Source organism: Aspergillus nidulans, chromosome V (assembly GCF_000011425.1).
Source record: "Aspergillus nidulans FGSC A4 chromosome V".
Classification (NCBI taxonomy): Eukaryota; Fungi; Ascomycota; class Eurotiomycetes; order Eurotiales; family Aspergillaceae; genus Aspergillus; species Aspergillus nidulans.
In genome coordinates, this window is record NC_066261.1 from 268,589 (window position 1) to 283,648 (window position 15,060).

Below are 15,060 nucleotides of genomic sequence, written 5' to 3' on the forward strand. Positions count from 1 at the left end.
TACTTATACTACTATTCTGCACCCACCAAGTATTCTACTTCCTGCCTCTGACTGAACTTGAATAAGCATTCAACTGCAGCGAGCTTCAGTCCATCTCAAATTACACCCAAATTAACACTGAAAATGGGCTCCTTTGTGGCTAAATCCAGCTGCCCTAGATCTGACCAGCCTGGTCAAGTACTCTATAAAATACTATCTTTTCCCTGCTTCTTTATTCCTCTATTCATCCTCCCCTTTTACCAGCCTGAACAATATCAGTTTAATTCTGAAGCTAGTTGCTTGAAATAATAATTTACATAAAGGCGTTGTGGTTGGTTAAAAGGTGCGCAGCTCGCTTACCAACCACGTTAGGCGTTGTTTCCATACCCAAAGCACCCATTACCTCTTAATATCCTTCCGCGCGTACATCAGATATATATATCTGATGCAACAATATAGCTGTTATTTCCTCAAACAGGCCCAGCACAATCGAGAGTATCCGACAATGCCCCACAAGATATGAAACTCTCTATGACCTTCTATACACTTAGTTTCCAAGCCAAGGCTACAGCTTACACATCTTGCCCAGTATAGCCTGCGCATTGCCATCCCCATTCTCAAAGAACTTCCCTAGCGACGCAATCTCACCCGTGGGCATCCCCCTGCGATAGCTAGCCACACCCTTTAGCCCCTTCGCGTCGCGCGACACCTTCGTGAAAGCCCCCGCGCCGAACAGCATGCCCGGCATATTAACAACCGCCGCATCCGGGTTATTCACCGTATCATAGGTCGCCAGGGCAGCATTGCCCAGTTCACCTGCAATGGCAATAACCCTCGCCAGATTCGCAAGCCCCATGCTGGCTGCACGAAGAATTTGGCGGAGTTGATTGGGGTTGTTGATGACTATCTGCGTGATGTGGCAGGGTTGGACTTGACGGTGCAAGAGAAGACAACGGCGGGAGTGGATGGGTCGACGTATACAGATATTGATCTCGAGAGAGCAATGCAGCAAAACTCGGCATTTGCGCAGCATTGAGGGGGCTTTCAGCAGTGGCTGTCAAAGCAGAAGAGGGCTAAGCTCACGATTGACTGGAGAAATAGGATGCATTTGGAGCCCTCCAGGGAGTTCAGCAGCTGAGCGCGCGAATCCACGGGGATAGTACATGCTAGGGTAAATTGAAGCTAATTCCTATTTACAAAATTTCGTACAAAGTCGAAACATGACAAAAGGTTGCATGACCAGTGCTCTCTCCTCGGACCCAAAGACACCCTTGACTGCATCGCGCAACTCCTCCTTTGCCACGGGCAGCTGCTCCAGATGGAATTCAGGGGTGAATGTAACATTCGGTCTCTCAGTCAAGGCTAAAAATTTGTTGATTTGAGCCTCGTCGCAGGCGAGCATCAGATAAAAGGCCAAAGAACCCCGCCGCGGTCTCGACATCAGTATGTATAATCACCGGCGGCAAAACCACAACCCTCCAGCACGGCCATGTGCGCATTAGATCGGCAAGCTCAGTCCGCGTCCACCGGAAGTGATGAAGGTTTACAGGATTGTCCCCAAGGTTCTTAAATACTTGCAAGACGCTGATCATGATTGAAGCCTGCTGCGATCTCGTTCGCGCTGCATACCACATGACGCAGCGGATCGGACCCCCCAATTGTAGGTATCCCATTCGATATCAGCCCAAAGGATGCCAGTTCACGTGGACCGCATCAAGCTTTTTATCTAGCCACGGGCGGGGAAGCATGTAGTAGCTGAAATCCACGATATCTTTCATTTCCGCGATTCTTGGATCCGGTGACGGCTGGCGACTGCCACTTTCAAAAGAAACGACTCTTGACTCGCGGCAAACAAGCATGATCAGTGGAGGGGCGTTTTTGATGCTGGAGATCTTCCAGTTGAACCAACATGGTGGGCTGTCGTCCTCGTCCCAGAGAAGCTCGTCTCTTTGATCATCAAGTTCCATGACTTGATTTGGGAGGCATTAGGGAACAGGTGATATGTAGTGTTGGGAGTTGACATGTTGACTGTGGACTGAGGATTTTGGTAGGAGACTGTGAACTGAGACCGTGTTTCTAGATCAACACTGGCTGAAGCTAGTGGATCATCATCTCTTCCAACACCGAGCGCTTACCCAATTCTGTATCAGCTTCTTTGACATTTTCTATGCACCTCGCCGCAGGTTATTTCGGAGATCAGATGTCTAGCTGTTTGAATAGATAATTCTTTGGCAGGTAGTGACAGAGCTCCCTAGTCTTCCAAGATCGCCGTCTAATTTATTACCGTTTTACTTGACCCTTCACTGCAAAGATATCTCAACCAGGAGTTAATGCCTGAATGCTATTTATACCAAGGCCATGTAATTAGAGCGTCAAGAATTTCATCGGTTAGGCGGTTGAGGCCTCCCAAAATTCAAATTCAACATTCTACTCTATTTATCCGCGCGTGAGACAGTGCAAATTGGCATTAAATTATCTTGGAGATTTGGCAATGCCAGCATGGTTAAAGAAATTGTGTTTTCTGCTGATAATTTGAACCGGTAGAACCCTAAACCGAGGCCGAAGCTGATCCGAGCACCTTTTTGAAATACAGCCTTCGGGAGGGGCTGGAGGGTATGCAGCAGGCTTTGGGTTGTCGTATATCCTGGAACAGTCGTGTTAGATAAGATATATTAATCCTATCCTGACTGGATAACCGGTCGGCAATGAATCACAACATCCAGGTCAAGTCGTAGTCGTTCAACATGCTGAGGGAGGTCAAGTTCAGACCAATAATCAGCTCAGGAGGCAAACGGCTAGAATCTCGTGTAAGTATGTTAAGAAACGGCGTTGGGCTTATGCTGCTAGTCTGATTTTCTGAGGCCTACCTGCTCGCATTTATCCAAATACCAGATAGTTTTTACCTCTGAGTACCGAGAGCAGTGCAAGTCAGCATATATCCCCAATATGTACAACACGATGCTATTATTAAGATTTTTAAGATTGTAAATTGCACTGCCGAATTTATTCTTAGCCAAACGATCAATCGGACGCTGATGGTCATAGAGCTGTTGGTAGGTATATTGAGACACCTGCCTGGCAGCGCCTATCTTTAGGCGCTGGCCGCTAAGTCCAAGTGGGCAAGCAACTAACAAGTCAAGTGCATATGATACTGTTATAGGAGGCGTCAGGCTAGGCATAATCATTTGCATCGACGTCAATATTATAAACGAATGAGGGTGATTCCCTAATCTAGCCTTATATCGTGGTTTAGGTACCCAAGGAATAATAAGAAAACCGACCTATATAGCAGCTGGAGAGACACTTTTAACTGTAAAAATAGCAAGAATCTTTCCGTAATCCTCGAGGAGCTGGAGCATGCAGTTCCCCGATATCCGAATTAGGAAAAGGCGAAATGACTAGCGGTGACAGAGGATCGATAATAAATATCGAACGTTCAATGCAGTTGGAAAAAAGAGCCTACTGATCGCAATCAGCACCCCTACCCAGTCACCTCATTACAACGAAAAGGCCCATGATGAGCCATATGCACGATCATAATATCCATTACATTCTTGGGGCGCCTGGCTCTGGGAAAACGACTATCGTGCCATATCTTCGCGAGCTACTTCCACGCTGGATTATTATCGATTGGGACGAGCTTATGGTTCCGGCAGAAATGTTGGCTGGACGTTCGATTCGCGACAATGAATCGCTTTGGAAACCCTATGCGGCTCTTGTGAAATCAGTCTTGGATATGCTGGCTCCTAATTCTGTTCTGCTTCTCGGAGTCTGTACCCCAGCTCAGTTAGCGGGATGGCCCATTCGCGAATGGGTAATACTTGATTGTGATGACCGGGAACGTACTGCGCGCCTTCAGCAACGGGGGGAGTCAGCTGATGAAATTCAGGAGGCCGTCAGCGATGCCGCAGAGTACCGTGCACTTGGCCTGAGGACAACTGACGGAACTACTATCACTCCTCAAGAGACGGCCCAGGCTATCGCTGGCATAATCTGTATGCCATAGTGGTCTGTGTCGTGAAAATATTGAATCAAATGCATCTCTGTCGGGGATTCGGAAGGACAAGCATGTCGTCGTGCGTGGCTTCAGCAAGCAAAGGCTGCTTGTTTGATTGAAGCTCGATCAAGTAAATACTAGAGCTTTTTCTTGACTCAGATTGGTTGGAATTCATCATATGTTCTTCTTGTATATAATCCCTCCGGTTCTCATATCTGAATTGTAACAATCAGTCTCTGAATTACGACATGCACGATCATAATTCGCAACCATGTAGCCGCCATATGTGACGGATGACGTCCAATCTGGCAGTATAACCTAACTGGCGATTATGCTGGCAGACTCAAATGGTAGCTACGTGTTTACGAGATATTTGCTTTTTAGTTGGATTGACGTCTGGATTGACGTCATGGGGTCGGTTATGTTCGGCGCTGTTAGGACGCCATACTCTGGACAGTTACAGCAGAGCGGAAAGGTATTTTGGGTATTGGCATGCTGTTTGGCTTAGTAGAGTCTGAATTTGGTGAAGATTCTTAACTAGAGGCTAATCAGGTCTGCAGCATGATATTATGTGATTAGGATTCAAAGAGCAGCACATTGATTTGGATTTGGGAGTGATAACGGTCGACTCTATAAGACTTTGCCTGCCAACGAAGGCTGTATGCGTACATGCACGGCCTTAATACATAATAATGTTCTTGCTATTGTTGATTCACCTTAGCTATATAGATATCGGCTTGTACAACACGGGCTCACTTATTTACCATTGAAGCATCGCCTGAACAATTCAGACTTCATGAGGGGGCAAAACTGTTTCAAAGTCCGCCCCAGAGTTCATATAGATCTCACAGCTGGCCCAGCTAATGAAACCATTGAATATACACGTAGGTTCCAGTCCATCGTAAATAGGGCTGTAGGTACGAATGCTCCAATCTGTTACTGCTAGAGATTGTGGAATTGATTAAGAGCAACTCAATAGACTCTTACACAGAGAATCATTGCCGAGATCTACCACCAACCCCTTCCCGTTTTTTTTTTGCAAAATTTTGTGCAAAATTGTGACAGTCGCGTCCTTCGTGCTCTAACCTGGCAGCCTGCAGCATGGATACGGTTTCCGAAAGCCAAGACTTCCACCATGTCTGGTTCCAGAACGACCAATCAATACCATTCGCCACCTACAACATCAACCTACCTTCACAGCCCAAGCAGGTTGTGGGGATTCCGACACTAACATCGCTCATTATCCCATCCACTATTACCCATACACTTCAACATCGTAGCACAGCTATGGCCGGCTGGAAAATTGAACAATGTACCGTGGCCGACGCTGCCGCCCTGGCGCGCAATAACATGGCCGCCTTTTGGGAGGACCCGACGTGGATCGCCCTGTGGCCTAAAGACATCACACTAGATTTCCTTATCGAACAGTCCACAAAGCGGCAGGCGCGCAACCTCCTTCGCTCGCGAGAGGTGACTCGACATGAGAAGGCCGTCGACCCTACCACTGGTGCGGTAGTCGGGTATGCGCGCTGGATTCTGCCACGGGGCCATGCGATTGCCGCAGATGGAAAGCCAGTGTGGACCGAGGCGCAGGTTCCTGAAGTCAGCGAGGAGGAGCGAAAACACTATGAGGACCTGGCGGCTTCTGCGTGGTGGAATCCGCAAGAGGGCATGGACGAGATTGATGCCAAGAATGAAGTGGTCATGGAACGCATTTTGTCAGAGAGGCCGTATATCAGTACGTATCCTCAGTAGGAACTGGAATCCTCGCCCAGACCGAGTACTAACTGTCGCTCGCTTAGCCTTGGATTATTTAGCGGTCCACCCCGAAAACCAAGGCAAAGGGATTGGCACGGCACTCGTGCAGAGTGGAATCCGGCATGCTGAGCAACTCAGACTTCCTATCTTTATTCTGGCGTTCAAGGCAGGCCGGAGCATCTATGAGCGGTTGGGGTTCAGGGAGGTGGATCGTGTTATACAGGATGATACCAAATATGGCGGAGAGGGCGAATACAGTGCCTACTTTATGGTGTATGGCGTTCCCACAAAGCCGAGGTCGAGACAGGAATAGAAACCAGAGTATATTTCTCATTAATGCTTACGCTGTTAAAGATGCTCTCTTGCTTTTTTGGAGCAGTGGCCCATTTCACTCATGCCCATTCTCCTTCCCGCGGTCCAAAATACTCTTCGCCTGTCAAGCTCAGGCGGGTACACGCATGTTCCTCACATCCCGAATCCGCATAATTCCCCCACCAGGGCAGCTCAATGTTGTTAGATTGCAACGAAAAGTATATTAACAAGCTGGCAATGGCAATTGCCGACGAGAATGCTGCGGATCCGATATAGTTGTACTTGGCCCAAAATTCTAAATATCGCCTCTTAAGATAGGCCATCGAGAATAATGAAACTGGAACCGCGGGCCACACGTAGGCAAGGTTGAACTGTGAAGTCCCCGTGGTCAAAAAAGGGTACTAAGGCCATGCGGGCCTCTCAAATGTACTTACCGGCGACCAAGTGGTTCCCCCGTGCAGCAGCATCACTGGATTTATGTGCCGCAAGCAGTATAATTGTCGTTGTGCGAAGTAGAGTATCACTGGCAGGGTGAGACCGATCGGGAACGCAGCGAGTAAAGCCGAGTAGGGACCTCCAGGGCCAAACATCCTGCGAGGGCCAATGCTACCAAATATTACCGAGGCACTAAAATATGTATTAACTCCAGGGCAGGTAAAACGATCCTTCTGAGTGCTGTTGGTATGAACGATAGAGAGTTAGTGGGATAACGCCGGGTGGAGTTGGATCAAACCTTTGGCAAATATCAGGAATCTCATTGATCTGATAGTTAAGCATGGCTGTGCACACAACCGCCGATACGACCGTGGCAATGACCTGGGCTGAAAAGGTATGCCAAGGTGGAAGCTTAGCATAGTGGGCCAGTTTGAGATCGCTAATGAATGGCAGCGCATTGGCGAGGGTGGTGTATCTGGTTGTCAGGAAGGGTGCGGTCACATCAGTGGACTAGAATCTGAAGCAGCAGGGTTCTGGTACGTACCCGTATAGCTTGAAAAAGTTGACTGAAAGGGGATTTCCTGGCGTCCATAGGCCCCCTAAAAATTCCGACAGCACACTATGCGCGCCCAAGGTCAGCTTCCATATACTTCAATGGGAAAAGAGAGGAGGATGGTTGTACTTTAGGTTGATAGCAATCCCTGTGAGAGCGTAAATCTGACCGACTGGAACCAAGAAGGCTGCTGAAACACAGAACGCCACAAAGATGACTCCAACATTTGTCTGCATGTCAAGGATACAAGGTCAATCTCAATAATTTGAATCTAAAGAGGCGTTGTGGCAACAACTTACGGATGTTGGCCAGGCCGTGATGATGACGACAGCAAGGGTAAGGGCAAGCACATTCAGCGCAGCATACCATATCTCTGAAACTGGGTGCAACAGCCGATTAGCAACCTGGGTGTCCGCTAACTGTTTAGATATGGCATGATCACCTTCTTTATACGTGCGCATGAGCCTGGAATGGATGTCGGTAGCACTGGCCGTCACCCCACCAGTCTTGCGAACCAGGTTACGAAATCCGGCCATGATTGCCTGGCCATGATAAAAGATGGAATACGAGATTGTCGCGGAATATGTTGCGAAGAAGAACGCATACCGGACTAGACTGCTCGGTGCCAGAAAGGCGGTTGAATATTGTTCGTATCTGGCCTGATCGAGGAGCGCGTGGGAGTCTAGTATTTCTGAAACGTTGTATGCCGTTCCCCAGCGATTAAAGAGCCTGTTCGTATTAATTGGCAGATAAGAAGCCCAGTATATGTTAGTGAACCAAAAAATGGCAATGAGGACCCCGCTGACGATGGCGCCGGCGAACACGTTCAGGGTGGCCAGCAAGGGTACCACAAGCGGATCGAGTGCCGCAGTGACCATATTCCAATCAAACGTTGGAAATGGATTGAGGCCCAAACCGGTTTGGATACCTGTGATTGCGGCCAGGTTCACATTGCTGGGAGATATCCAGCTGAGCCAGTTGAAGATACTCAATCTTTCGAACAGGTAGCCAGGAAACCACGCGTAACAGAACATTCCTACGAAGGCATACATAAAGAACCGGGAGCGGGACATGTTGTACGTCCTCCGGAATGGCCCGAAGGCTGGCGAATTCTTATCTAGTCATTGTCACGAATATTAGACGGGCTCACCCGTATCTAAGCGGTCCGTACTCACCACCATGCAGGGCTTTAGTGAGAGCAAGCGTGGTCAGACACTGGGGGAATAGGCAGAAGGACGGATATACAAGGAACTTGCGGACTAGACCGGCAAGGCCATATCCTGGTGAACGTTAGCTAATGGTCTGAATTAAGTTGAATGAGCCAAGCCTACCCATCAAGTCCGATGACAGGGAAAGCAGGACCTGGTAGCTAAAGGCTGAAGCATAGGACTGGCCGTAGTACTGGGGAAGGACCTGAGTCCAGACTAGGGAGCCTCACGTAAGCTCCGAACAATTGAGGTACGAACGGAGAGGAACGGGATTAACTCAACTGATGAAATTTGAGTACGGTCGACTAGTTCCCACATTTGCCATGATAGTAATCAGTAAATGCTCTTTCGGGCTGAACGGTCCAGGGTTAAGGCTGTGTCGCACGCCGCAGAAGCTGAATCCCACATCAGGCAGAAGCTGCTCTGCTGCCTTTCCCAGAGGATATGACAACAGCTGGATTGCCATAGGCGCGATACCGATGGGAGGCTGACGGATGCTGAACAGCTGATTTACTGCCGATCCGCCGACGACGAATAAAAGGCCAATTGCCCATGACCGGATTGTCGAGCAAGGCGTTTGCGGGTCATCCTTGTTGCCGACAATGGCGCGTACTTCTGGGTAAGGGCTGTTCGTCAAGATCAGGGCTACCAGCAAGCGGACCTGTGCCCGCAGAAGGACAGTTTCTGGCCTGTCTGACTGGCTAACTTCTGGAGTTCGGGAAAACTCAGAAAACCGGTGCAGAATCGCAGAGGGGAAATTGAAATCGTTTCTGTGAAATTGCAATACGTTCTGGACAACCTGGACGAGGTTAGCAATTGCAGCAGAAAGATATAAAAAATCTGTGGCTGCCAACATGCCATTCGCATCTACATACTTCTCTGACTTGGGAATCCGACACTTCGTCAATCCTATGCTTTGCCGCCTCCAAATCTTCCTCTGTCATACCAAACTCGCTACAACTTGACCGTCAGTTGTTTATAGTGAGTGGAATGTCCTGTCATCTAATCTGCTTACGTAGGATTAAATTGGACAGGGACATCGTCATCTCGATCATGACTTGACTGAACCATGAAAGAGAGGAAAGTCCACCGCATCAGCTGGAATTTTGCAACATTCCAAGGAGTACTGACTCACCAGAGCATTTTCCGTCAAATTTGTAATCCCCTCGACTTTTGAGTGTTGCAACATGTGAAAGATACCTGCGAATAGATGCGAAAGGGTGTTCAATAATGGTATGGATCAGAGTCATCTTCTCTGGTCGGGGGCGCTGAGTCTGAATTAAGTAGCATTTGAAATCTCATTGAAGGAGTAGATGGGAAGACAAGATGTTCAGCAGCAATAAATCGGCCGTTTCAGGACACTTCCCTAATCTTGCTCTTTCACCGTGACTATTTTTCAGTTGGGTGATGCCGGTTCCGGTCAGAAAGCAGGAGGAGCATTGGGAGTAGTCAGGCCCAACAACGTTCTCGGCGAGGTATGTGAGCAACCATATTCTCTAAGAACGCCAATATCCGTTGTCCGACTTGATTATGCACAATATGTGTCGGTTTCGGTGTAAGTCATGCAAGCCTCCCTCCGCCCCATTTCTGCGAACGCTTTCTGTTGCACCGACCAGACTCCAGTGAATGGACAGACAGGCAGTAAACCCAAGTATTTCCTTCACCCCGCAGCAATCCATCAATATCTGCAGAAAAACGCGGCTGCAAAGCTACTGAAGAAGCCGGCAGCATCAACTCCGTAAGTTACGTTTCCTGTCAACACACTCCTTATCAGCCAAAAATAAATAGAGGCCGTTTTATCTATTCGGAAATATCGCGGCACAACAGTATATATCAGAGAGGGTAACAGAGTTTGCGAGTCCCAGAGCATCTGTCTATCCGCCATGAAGTACTCCATCGATCATCTTGCCCGAGGTATACAGGAGAGTAACACTCTCTCCCTACATACCCCGACTATTAAGGAAGCCGCATCTCGGGCTGGCTGGCGTGTGCAGAAAGAGAACCATGTTGAAAACCATCCTGATGCTTTAGATGGCAAGAGAGCAGTTGATGATGTGCTGTCCGAGGCATTCCGTACGGCGATTGCAGTCGAACCTGACGGACGTCGAAGAAGAATCGCAGAGGTATTGATGGAATCTGTTCAAACCGCAGTAGATTCTCTGGACACCGAAAGGAAGGCGAGGACCATCAGCAGCTGGTTAGGATTGTTCGATTATATAGCCCGTTATAGGTCAACCTTAGACGGATGGTAGAGAAGATATATCAGCTGCAAATGTATTTGGCAGTGACACGATAGCACACCTAAACATGACTTGCATATACTTATTCCTAGTGCTACCATTCATTAATTATTCTTTTATTTGTCTCTGATTTGTGGCTAGGTAGGTCTATGGTTCATCTAAATACAACTTCTGTACTCCTCACCAAGAAGCGGTCGTGGCTTTGGTTATGAAATAAGTTATTGCAAAGCTACAAGTTTACATAGTCCACACATCTGTACTTAGAAGGGCATCGACATACTTAGCATTGAACACGGCTAAGGCATGCCAACAGGCAAAATGCCAGTGAAGTGATTATACTTGTGCTGCACGTTGGTTGAAGGAGCATCAACGTAATTCACTATCCGAAAGTAGAGCTAACGCAGTACAGTTCTCCTCGCATACTATGATGACTTGACGCTCCCAAGTCATTAAGAAGCGAATCTCTCCAACTAACTTTGTTTTCCGTTGAGATAGAACTGATTTTACCCTCCGCGAGAAACTTAGTTTTTCCATCTTTGTTTAGCCTGCACCTCGCTCCGCGGTCATGGAGACAGTGACGAGGAGTTGCACATCAAGGCTTATTTCCGCCCTACTGTGGTGCGTCGTAGACATCATACTTGTATCTGGCATCGCTGCTGCGCTTTTCAGGGGCGTCGTAGCTGTCATACTTGTATCTGGCATCGCTGCTGCGCTTCTCAGGAGCGTCGTAGCTGTCATACTTGTATCTGGCATCGCTGCTGCGCTTCTCAGGAGCGTCGTAGCTGTCATACTTGTATCTGGCATCGCTGCTGCGCTTCTCAGGGCCGTCAGAGACGTCGTTTTTGACCGTAGCGTCAATGGACCTTGGTGTCCTGGGAAGTGTCAACAAAGTGAAAGAGAGTATATTATAAGACTTCTCTCACTCTTCCACAGGGGCAGCAGCCACTGCCGCAATTGTGGAGGCAAAGACAAAGAGGGCGTAGAGCTTCATGGTGAGGTTTACAGGTGGCGAAGACCAGATGAATAGCTAAAAGGAGTGACAGTTTGCTGAGTAGTATTGGGCGTTTGGTATTGAAGTTTGGGGTAGCTTTAGTTGCTGGTTCTAGTCCGCGGTAGAAGATATAAGGGATTATATAGCTTGCCGGTGTTCAAGAACAGCCCTCAGGCCAAAATGGGCGATGTCATTAGTACATTCTTCCGGCCGCAATGAGTTTCAACAATATCCCCCGTGCGTTTTGTCTACTCACCGCTCCAAGAACATTAGTCTCGCGCTTATATGCCTGGTGGCTGATCGGTATGAGGGGGTGGACCAGAAGTTGTTATGCAGTGCAGTCGAGGAGGGCCGTGCTTTAGGTATCAAGAGCAGCACCAGCGGTGTTGAACGAAGATGAGAAAGCAGCTTAATAGTATTATGACGGATATCAGGAAGATGCAGAATCGATTGATGTTCACATAGCTCATGCCTGTGTTTTCTTTTATCCAGTTTATGGGATAAACATCAAGGTATTTCCAAACAATTGAGGTTGCTAATGTAGAGTCAGCGAGCTTTTCCGCCCTTAGACTGGCCTTCTAAGAGCAGTAAATGTAGTATGACAGGGATAGGAACGGAGTACCACGTGATACAGTCTTAAGAAATGTAGCATCAGTCTATACATGGTTTCAGCATTAATTGTAGATGATATAAATAGGAATCTGATCCTTTTAACCTAGCTATATATTGTAGTTTGTAACATGAGCAATATTAAGTAATCTAGCATAATATATTGTCTTTTGAAAAGACATAACTATAAATTGTTCAAAAGACAGAAATCTTTATATAATCCTTCGGCAAGCCAGAGCTTGCATTTCTGATATCCAAAATAGGAAATACGATATATGATTAGTGGTCACTTACGGTCGACAGAAGATATTCCCACACAACAGAACCTGTGCAGCCTGTGCATGGAAAGAGGAACATTAACAACCGGAGACCGATCGTGTCTCCATTTCGGTGAGACACTACAACCCATTTCACTGTCCCATCAGGTCACAAGGTACCCAGTAAATATGTTGCACAATCCTCAACCTTGCCTAGCCGTGGAATGCAGCTTTTTAGATGGAGACTATTGGAGTATCCGCGTCAATGCAAGGGTTTGTACTTCTACTTACCTTTTGACGGCATGCACCTGAAGTGTCTCTCCATTCAGTCAACTCGCTACTCCGGAAACGAAACCCGCTACAAAAGAAAGCAAGGGACTTGTCTATCTGCTGAGTTGAGAGGCTTGCACGCAACATAGTAGTAGGCTCTGACCGCATGTCCCATCGAGAACCATTTCAGAAGTTTTATTGTAGAGATGACTTATATTTCCTTGTTGTCACTTCACGCTTGTCTGTTGTCTTCCTGCATTTTGCCTTGTAGCATCGCAAGACGCCATGGATGCCAAAAACGTCGTCACCTACAAGGCGATCAAACCACGATCAAGCTTTACCAGCTCGTGTTCAACCACAGGCGAAGATTCTGAAAGCCTCCTAGAGAGAAATGAAGTGCTTCGACGGCGACATGTCTGGCGGGAGCTAAGCTTATCGAACTACATTTGGGTAGTCCATGCTGTATTCTTCCTATTTTCACTCTCATTCTTCCTTTCGGGACTTCAGCAGAGATACCCGACAGAACAACAGTGCGCGGCTCAACTGTCCGCTTACTGTAAGTCCCCGCGGTCCGCGTCAAACTTTATAGAGCCAACCCCGTCTTTTACTGCTGAGCTCTAACTTTTCCTTCCTAGCACCGGCCTTGGAAGCAGTGGAGTATGAGACTGTCCGCTTCCAAGGAGCGTTGCTCGATAAAAACCCCTACAAAGGCGAACCGAGTCCAGAACTGGACGCTGCATGGGACGAGATCGTAGACAGTCTGTTGCCTGGACACCCCATGACTTCTGAATAGATGGTCTAACAGATATCTAGTGAGACAAGTCAAGGTCGATCCAAGCGATCTGGCGTATCTGAAAAAGCCACCAACCCAAACCAAGCTGCGCACCACGGACAGAGACTGGTATACCGGTGGCTTGGAAGTATTCCATCAGGTGCGTCGCAACGGACTGCCCTCCCAGATATAAAATTCAAACGAGGCAATATGCTAATTTCGCAGTTACATTGTGTAAATTTGGTTCGGCAATATACATACTTTGACTATTATTCCCGTCTTGAAAATCGACCTCTTCCTTTCACGGATTCCAATCATACCCTTCGCCTGCACATTGGTAAGTCGAGATCCTACCATTTCGGCTCCCTGACCATTCTATCATTTCTTCATTAACACTTTAGACCACTGCATCGACATGCTCCGGCAGGTAGTGCAATGCCATGGAGATGTTGGCATCGTGACCGGCAGCTGGGTCGAAGGCTTTCCTGATCCGTATCCCGATTTTAGCACCTGGCATAAATGCCGGAAATTCCAGCCGTTGAAGGACTATACACAGGAACATCTCCTCGAAGAGAAGGTCGTGAAAACATCGGAGGATTTAACTCTTCCTAAACCACCCTGCGAGAATGCTGGTCCCCATGATATTTGTCCATAGAGGCATTCCTTATTCACCATGTGTGACATATTGCAGGTGGACCTGCCTGGGTATAAAGATCCGCTGCGAACCATGAACATAATAAGTTGGCAGGATGATTCTATAGTGTTGTGGAATATGCTCAGAGGAGAAAGGGCAGGAGGAAACTGCATCAACTACACCAACGTAGCCTACTAAGGATCGGATGCCATATGACGATTGACCCTCTATCTGTTGACGATAGATTCCTTCATTTCTGCCCTTGTGTGTATTCCTCTCTCCCCCACTATATATATACAGAGGGTAGGAACCTTCTAGAAACAGGCGATGTCCGGTCAATCTACCAGAGATCACGTGGCCTCATATTTCCGTATCAAAGTATGATTGATTGTTGTGTTGTTTTGAAGCTATCGCTAATGATATCATTTATTATTCTGCCCGACGCCCAACCGCTTTCCTCTTCTGGATCAGGCAGGAGCCAGTCGATGCCATACAGCAACGCTATACAACGAGGTTCATCCTGGGCACCGTGCCCGGGATGAGCTCTGCCTGGGATGGGCCAGCAGATATGACGGATACGGCAACACTACCCATTGCGAGGGAATGCGTTTTAACTTGTCTTCTATATCCAAGAGACTCACCACTAAGTTCAACAACATATATAAACAACCTGCGGCAAGCACTTTTGTCTTTCTCTGTTTATCCAACAGGGAGTGCGTGGTTAGCCTGTAAAACTGATTCCTTCTATTGGGCCACGCCAGTTCTTCAATATGATGGAAGGAAGCGGGCCTTGACATCAAGCCCTTGATGTTTCAGCTGCTTTTTAGTCTATTGATGCGATGCATGTGACTGATCACTGACCCTGCCCTGTGTCAGACCTGAACGCTCATTGAGCACTTGCTGAGCCTTGGCCGGTGATGAGATATACTAGAGAGCAACCCTCTCGACGCCTTCGTCAAAGTAGCCTCGCCAAATGGGGCAAGTCACGTTGATTGTAAAAAACGTGCCTGTATAGGAGGATCTGACTAGATATACGTGACTTCTC

At 47.7% G+C, this 15,060-nt stretch overlaps 8 protein-coding genes across 8 annotated transcripts, besides 1 other annotated feature; 5 read left to right on the forward strand and 3 right to left on the reverse strand.

The window, feature by feature from the left end:
* Nucleotides 1-15,060: part of a sequence feature (contig 1.152 1370..53708(1)) that runs on past both edges of the window.
* ANIA_08371 (uncharacterized protein) lies at nucleotides 237-1,420 on the reverse strand (the record flags this gene model as incomplete). The annotated part of the gene is made up of 4 exons (XM_676548.1): nucleotides 237-244; nucleotides 556-886; nucleotides 1,063-1,145; nucleotides 1,189-1,420. The coding sequence occupies 4 exons, from the start codon at nucleotides 1,418-1,420 to the stop codon at nucleotides 237-239; spliced, it is 654 nt and encodes a 217-aa protein (XP_681640.1).
* Nucleotides 2,724-3,985, forward strand: ANIA_08372 (AAA family ATPase; the record flags this gene model as incomplete). Its single annotated transcript, XM_676549.1, has 3 exons — nucleotides 2,724-2,786; nucleotides 2,993-3,032; nucleotides 3,456-3,985. 3 exons carry the CDS (start codon nucleotides 2,724-2,726, stop codon nucleotides 3,983-3,985), a joined length of 633 nt encoding a protein of 210 aa, XP_681641.1.
* Nucleotides 5,078-6,047, forward strand: ANIA_08373 (protein ngn11; the record flags this gene model as incomplete). Its single annotated transcript, XM_676550.1, has 2 exons — nucleotides 5,078-5,714; nucleotides 5,794-6,047. The coding sequence occupies 2 exons, from the start codon at nucleotides 5,078-5,080 to the stop codon at nucleotides 6,045-6,047; spliced, it is 891 nt and encodes a 296-aa protein (XP_681642.1).
* Nucleotides 6,127-9,313, reverse strand: ANIA_08374 (OPT family oligopeptide transporter; the record flags this gene model as incomplete). The annotated part of the gene is made up of 11 exons (XM_676551.1): nucleotides 6,127-6,305; nucleotides 6,481-6,652; nucleotides 6,836-6,991; nucleotides 7,026-7,080; nucleotides 7,164-7,264; nucleotides 7,334-8,136; nucleotides 8,210-8,314; nucleotides 8,366-8,447; nucleotides 8,559-9,041; nucleotides 9,118-9,196; nucleotides 9,258-9,313. 11 exons carry the CDS (start codon nucleotides 9,311-9,313, stop codon nucleotides 6,127-6,129), a joined length of 2,271 nt encoding a protein of 756 aa, XP_681643.1.
* On the forward strand, nucleotides 9,782-9,984 carry ANIA_11604 (uncharacterized protein; the record flags this gene model as incomplete). Its single annotated transcript, XM_050612124.1, has 2 exons — nucleotides 9,782-9,797; nucleotides 9,866-9,984. 2 exons carry the CDS (start codon nucleotides 9,782-9,784, stop codon nucleotides 9,982-9,984), a joined length of 135 nt encoding a protein of 44 aa, XP_050468077.1.
* On the forward strand, nucleotides 10,126-10,644 carry ANIA_11605 (uncharacterized protein; the record flags this gene model as incomplete). The annotated part of the gene is made up of 2 exons (XM_050612125.1): nucleotides 10,126-10,365; nucleotides 10,624-10,644. 2 exons carry the CDS (start codon nucleotides 10,126-10,128, stop codon nucleotides 10,642-10,644), a joined length of 261 nt encoding a protein of 86 aa, XP_050468078.1.
* On the reverse strand, nucleotides 10,841-11,473 carry ANIA_08375 (uncharacterized protein; the record flags this gene model as incomplete). The annotated part of the gene is made up of 2 exons (XM_676552.2): nucleotides 10,841-11,354; nucleotides 11,406-11,473. 2 exons carry the CDS (start codon nucleotides 11,471-11,473, stop codon nucleotides 11,093-11,095), a joined length of 330 nt encoding a protein of 109 aa, XP_681644.1. The 3' UTR covers nucleotides 10,841-11,092.
* ANIA_08376 (oxidase ustYa family protein) lies at nucleotides 12,895-14,036 on the forward strand (the record flags this gene model as incomplete). Its single annotated transcript, XM_676553.1, has 5 exons — nucleotides 12,895-13,165; nucleotides 13,245-13,367; nucleotides 13,423-13,541; nucleotides 13,607-13,718; nucleotides 13,783-14,036. The coding sequence occupies 5 exons, from the start codon at nucleotides 12,895-12,897 to the stop codon at nucleotides 14,034-14,036; spliced, it is 879 nt and encodes a 292-aa protein (XP_681645.1).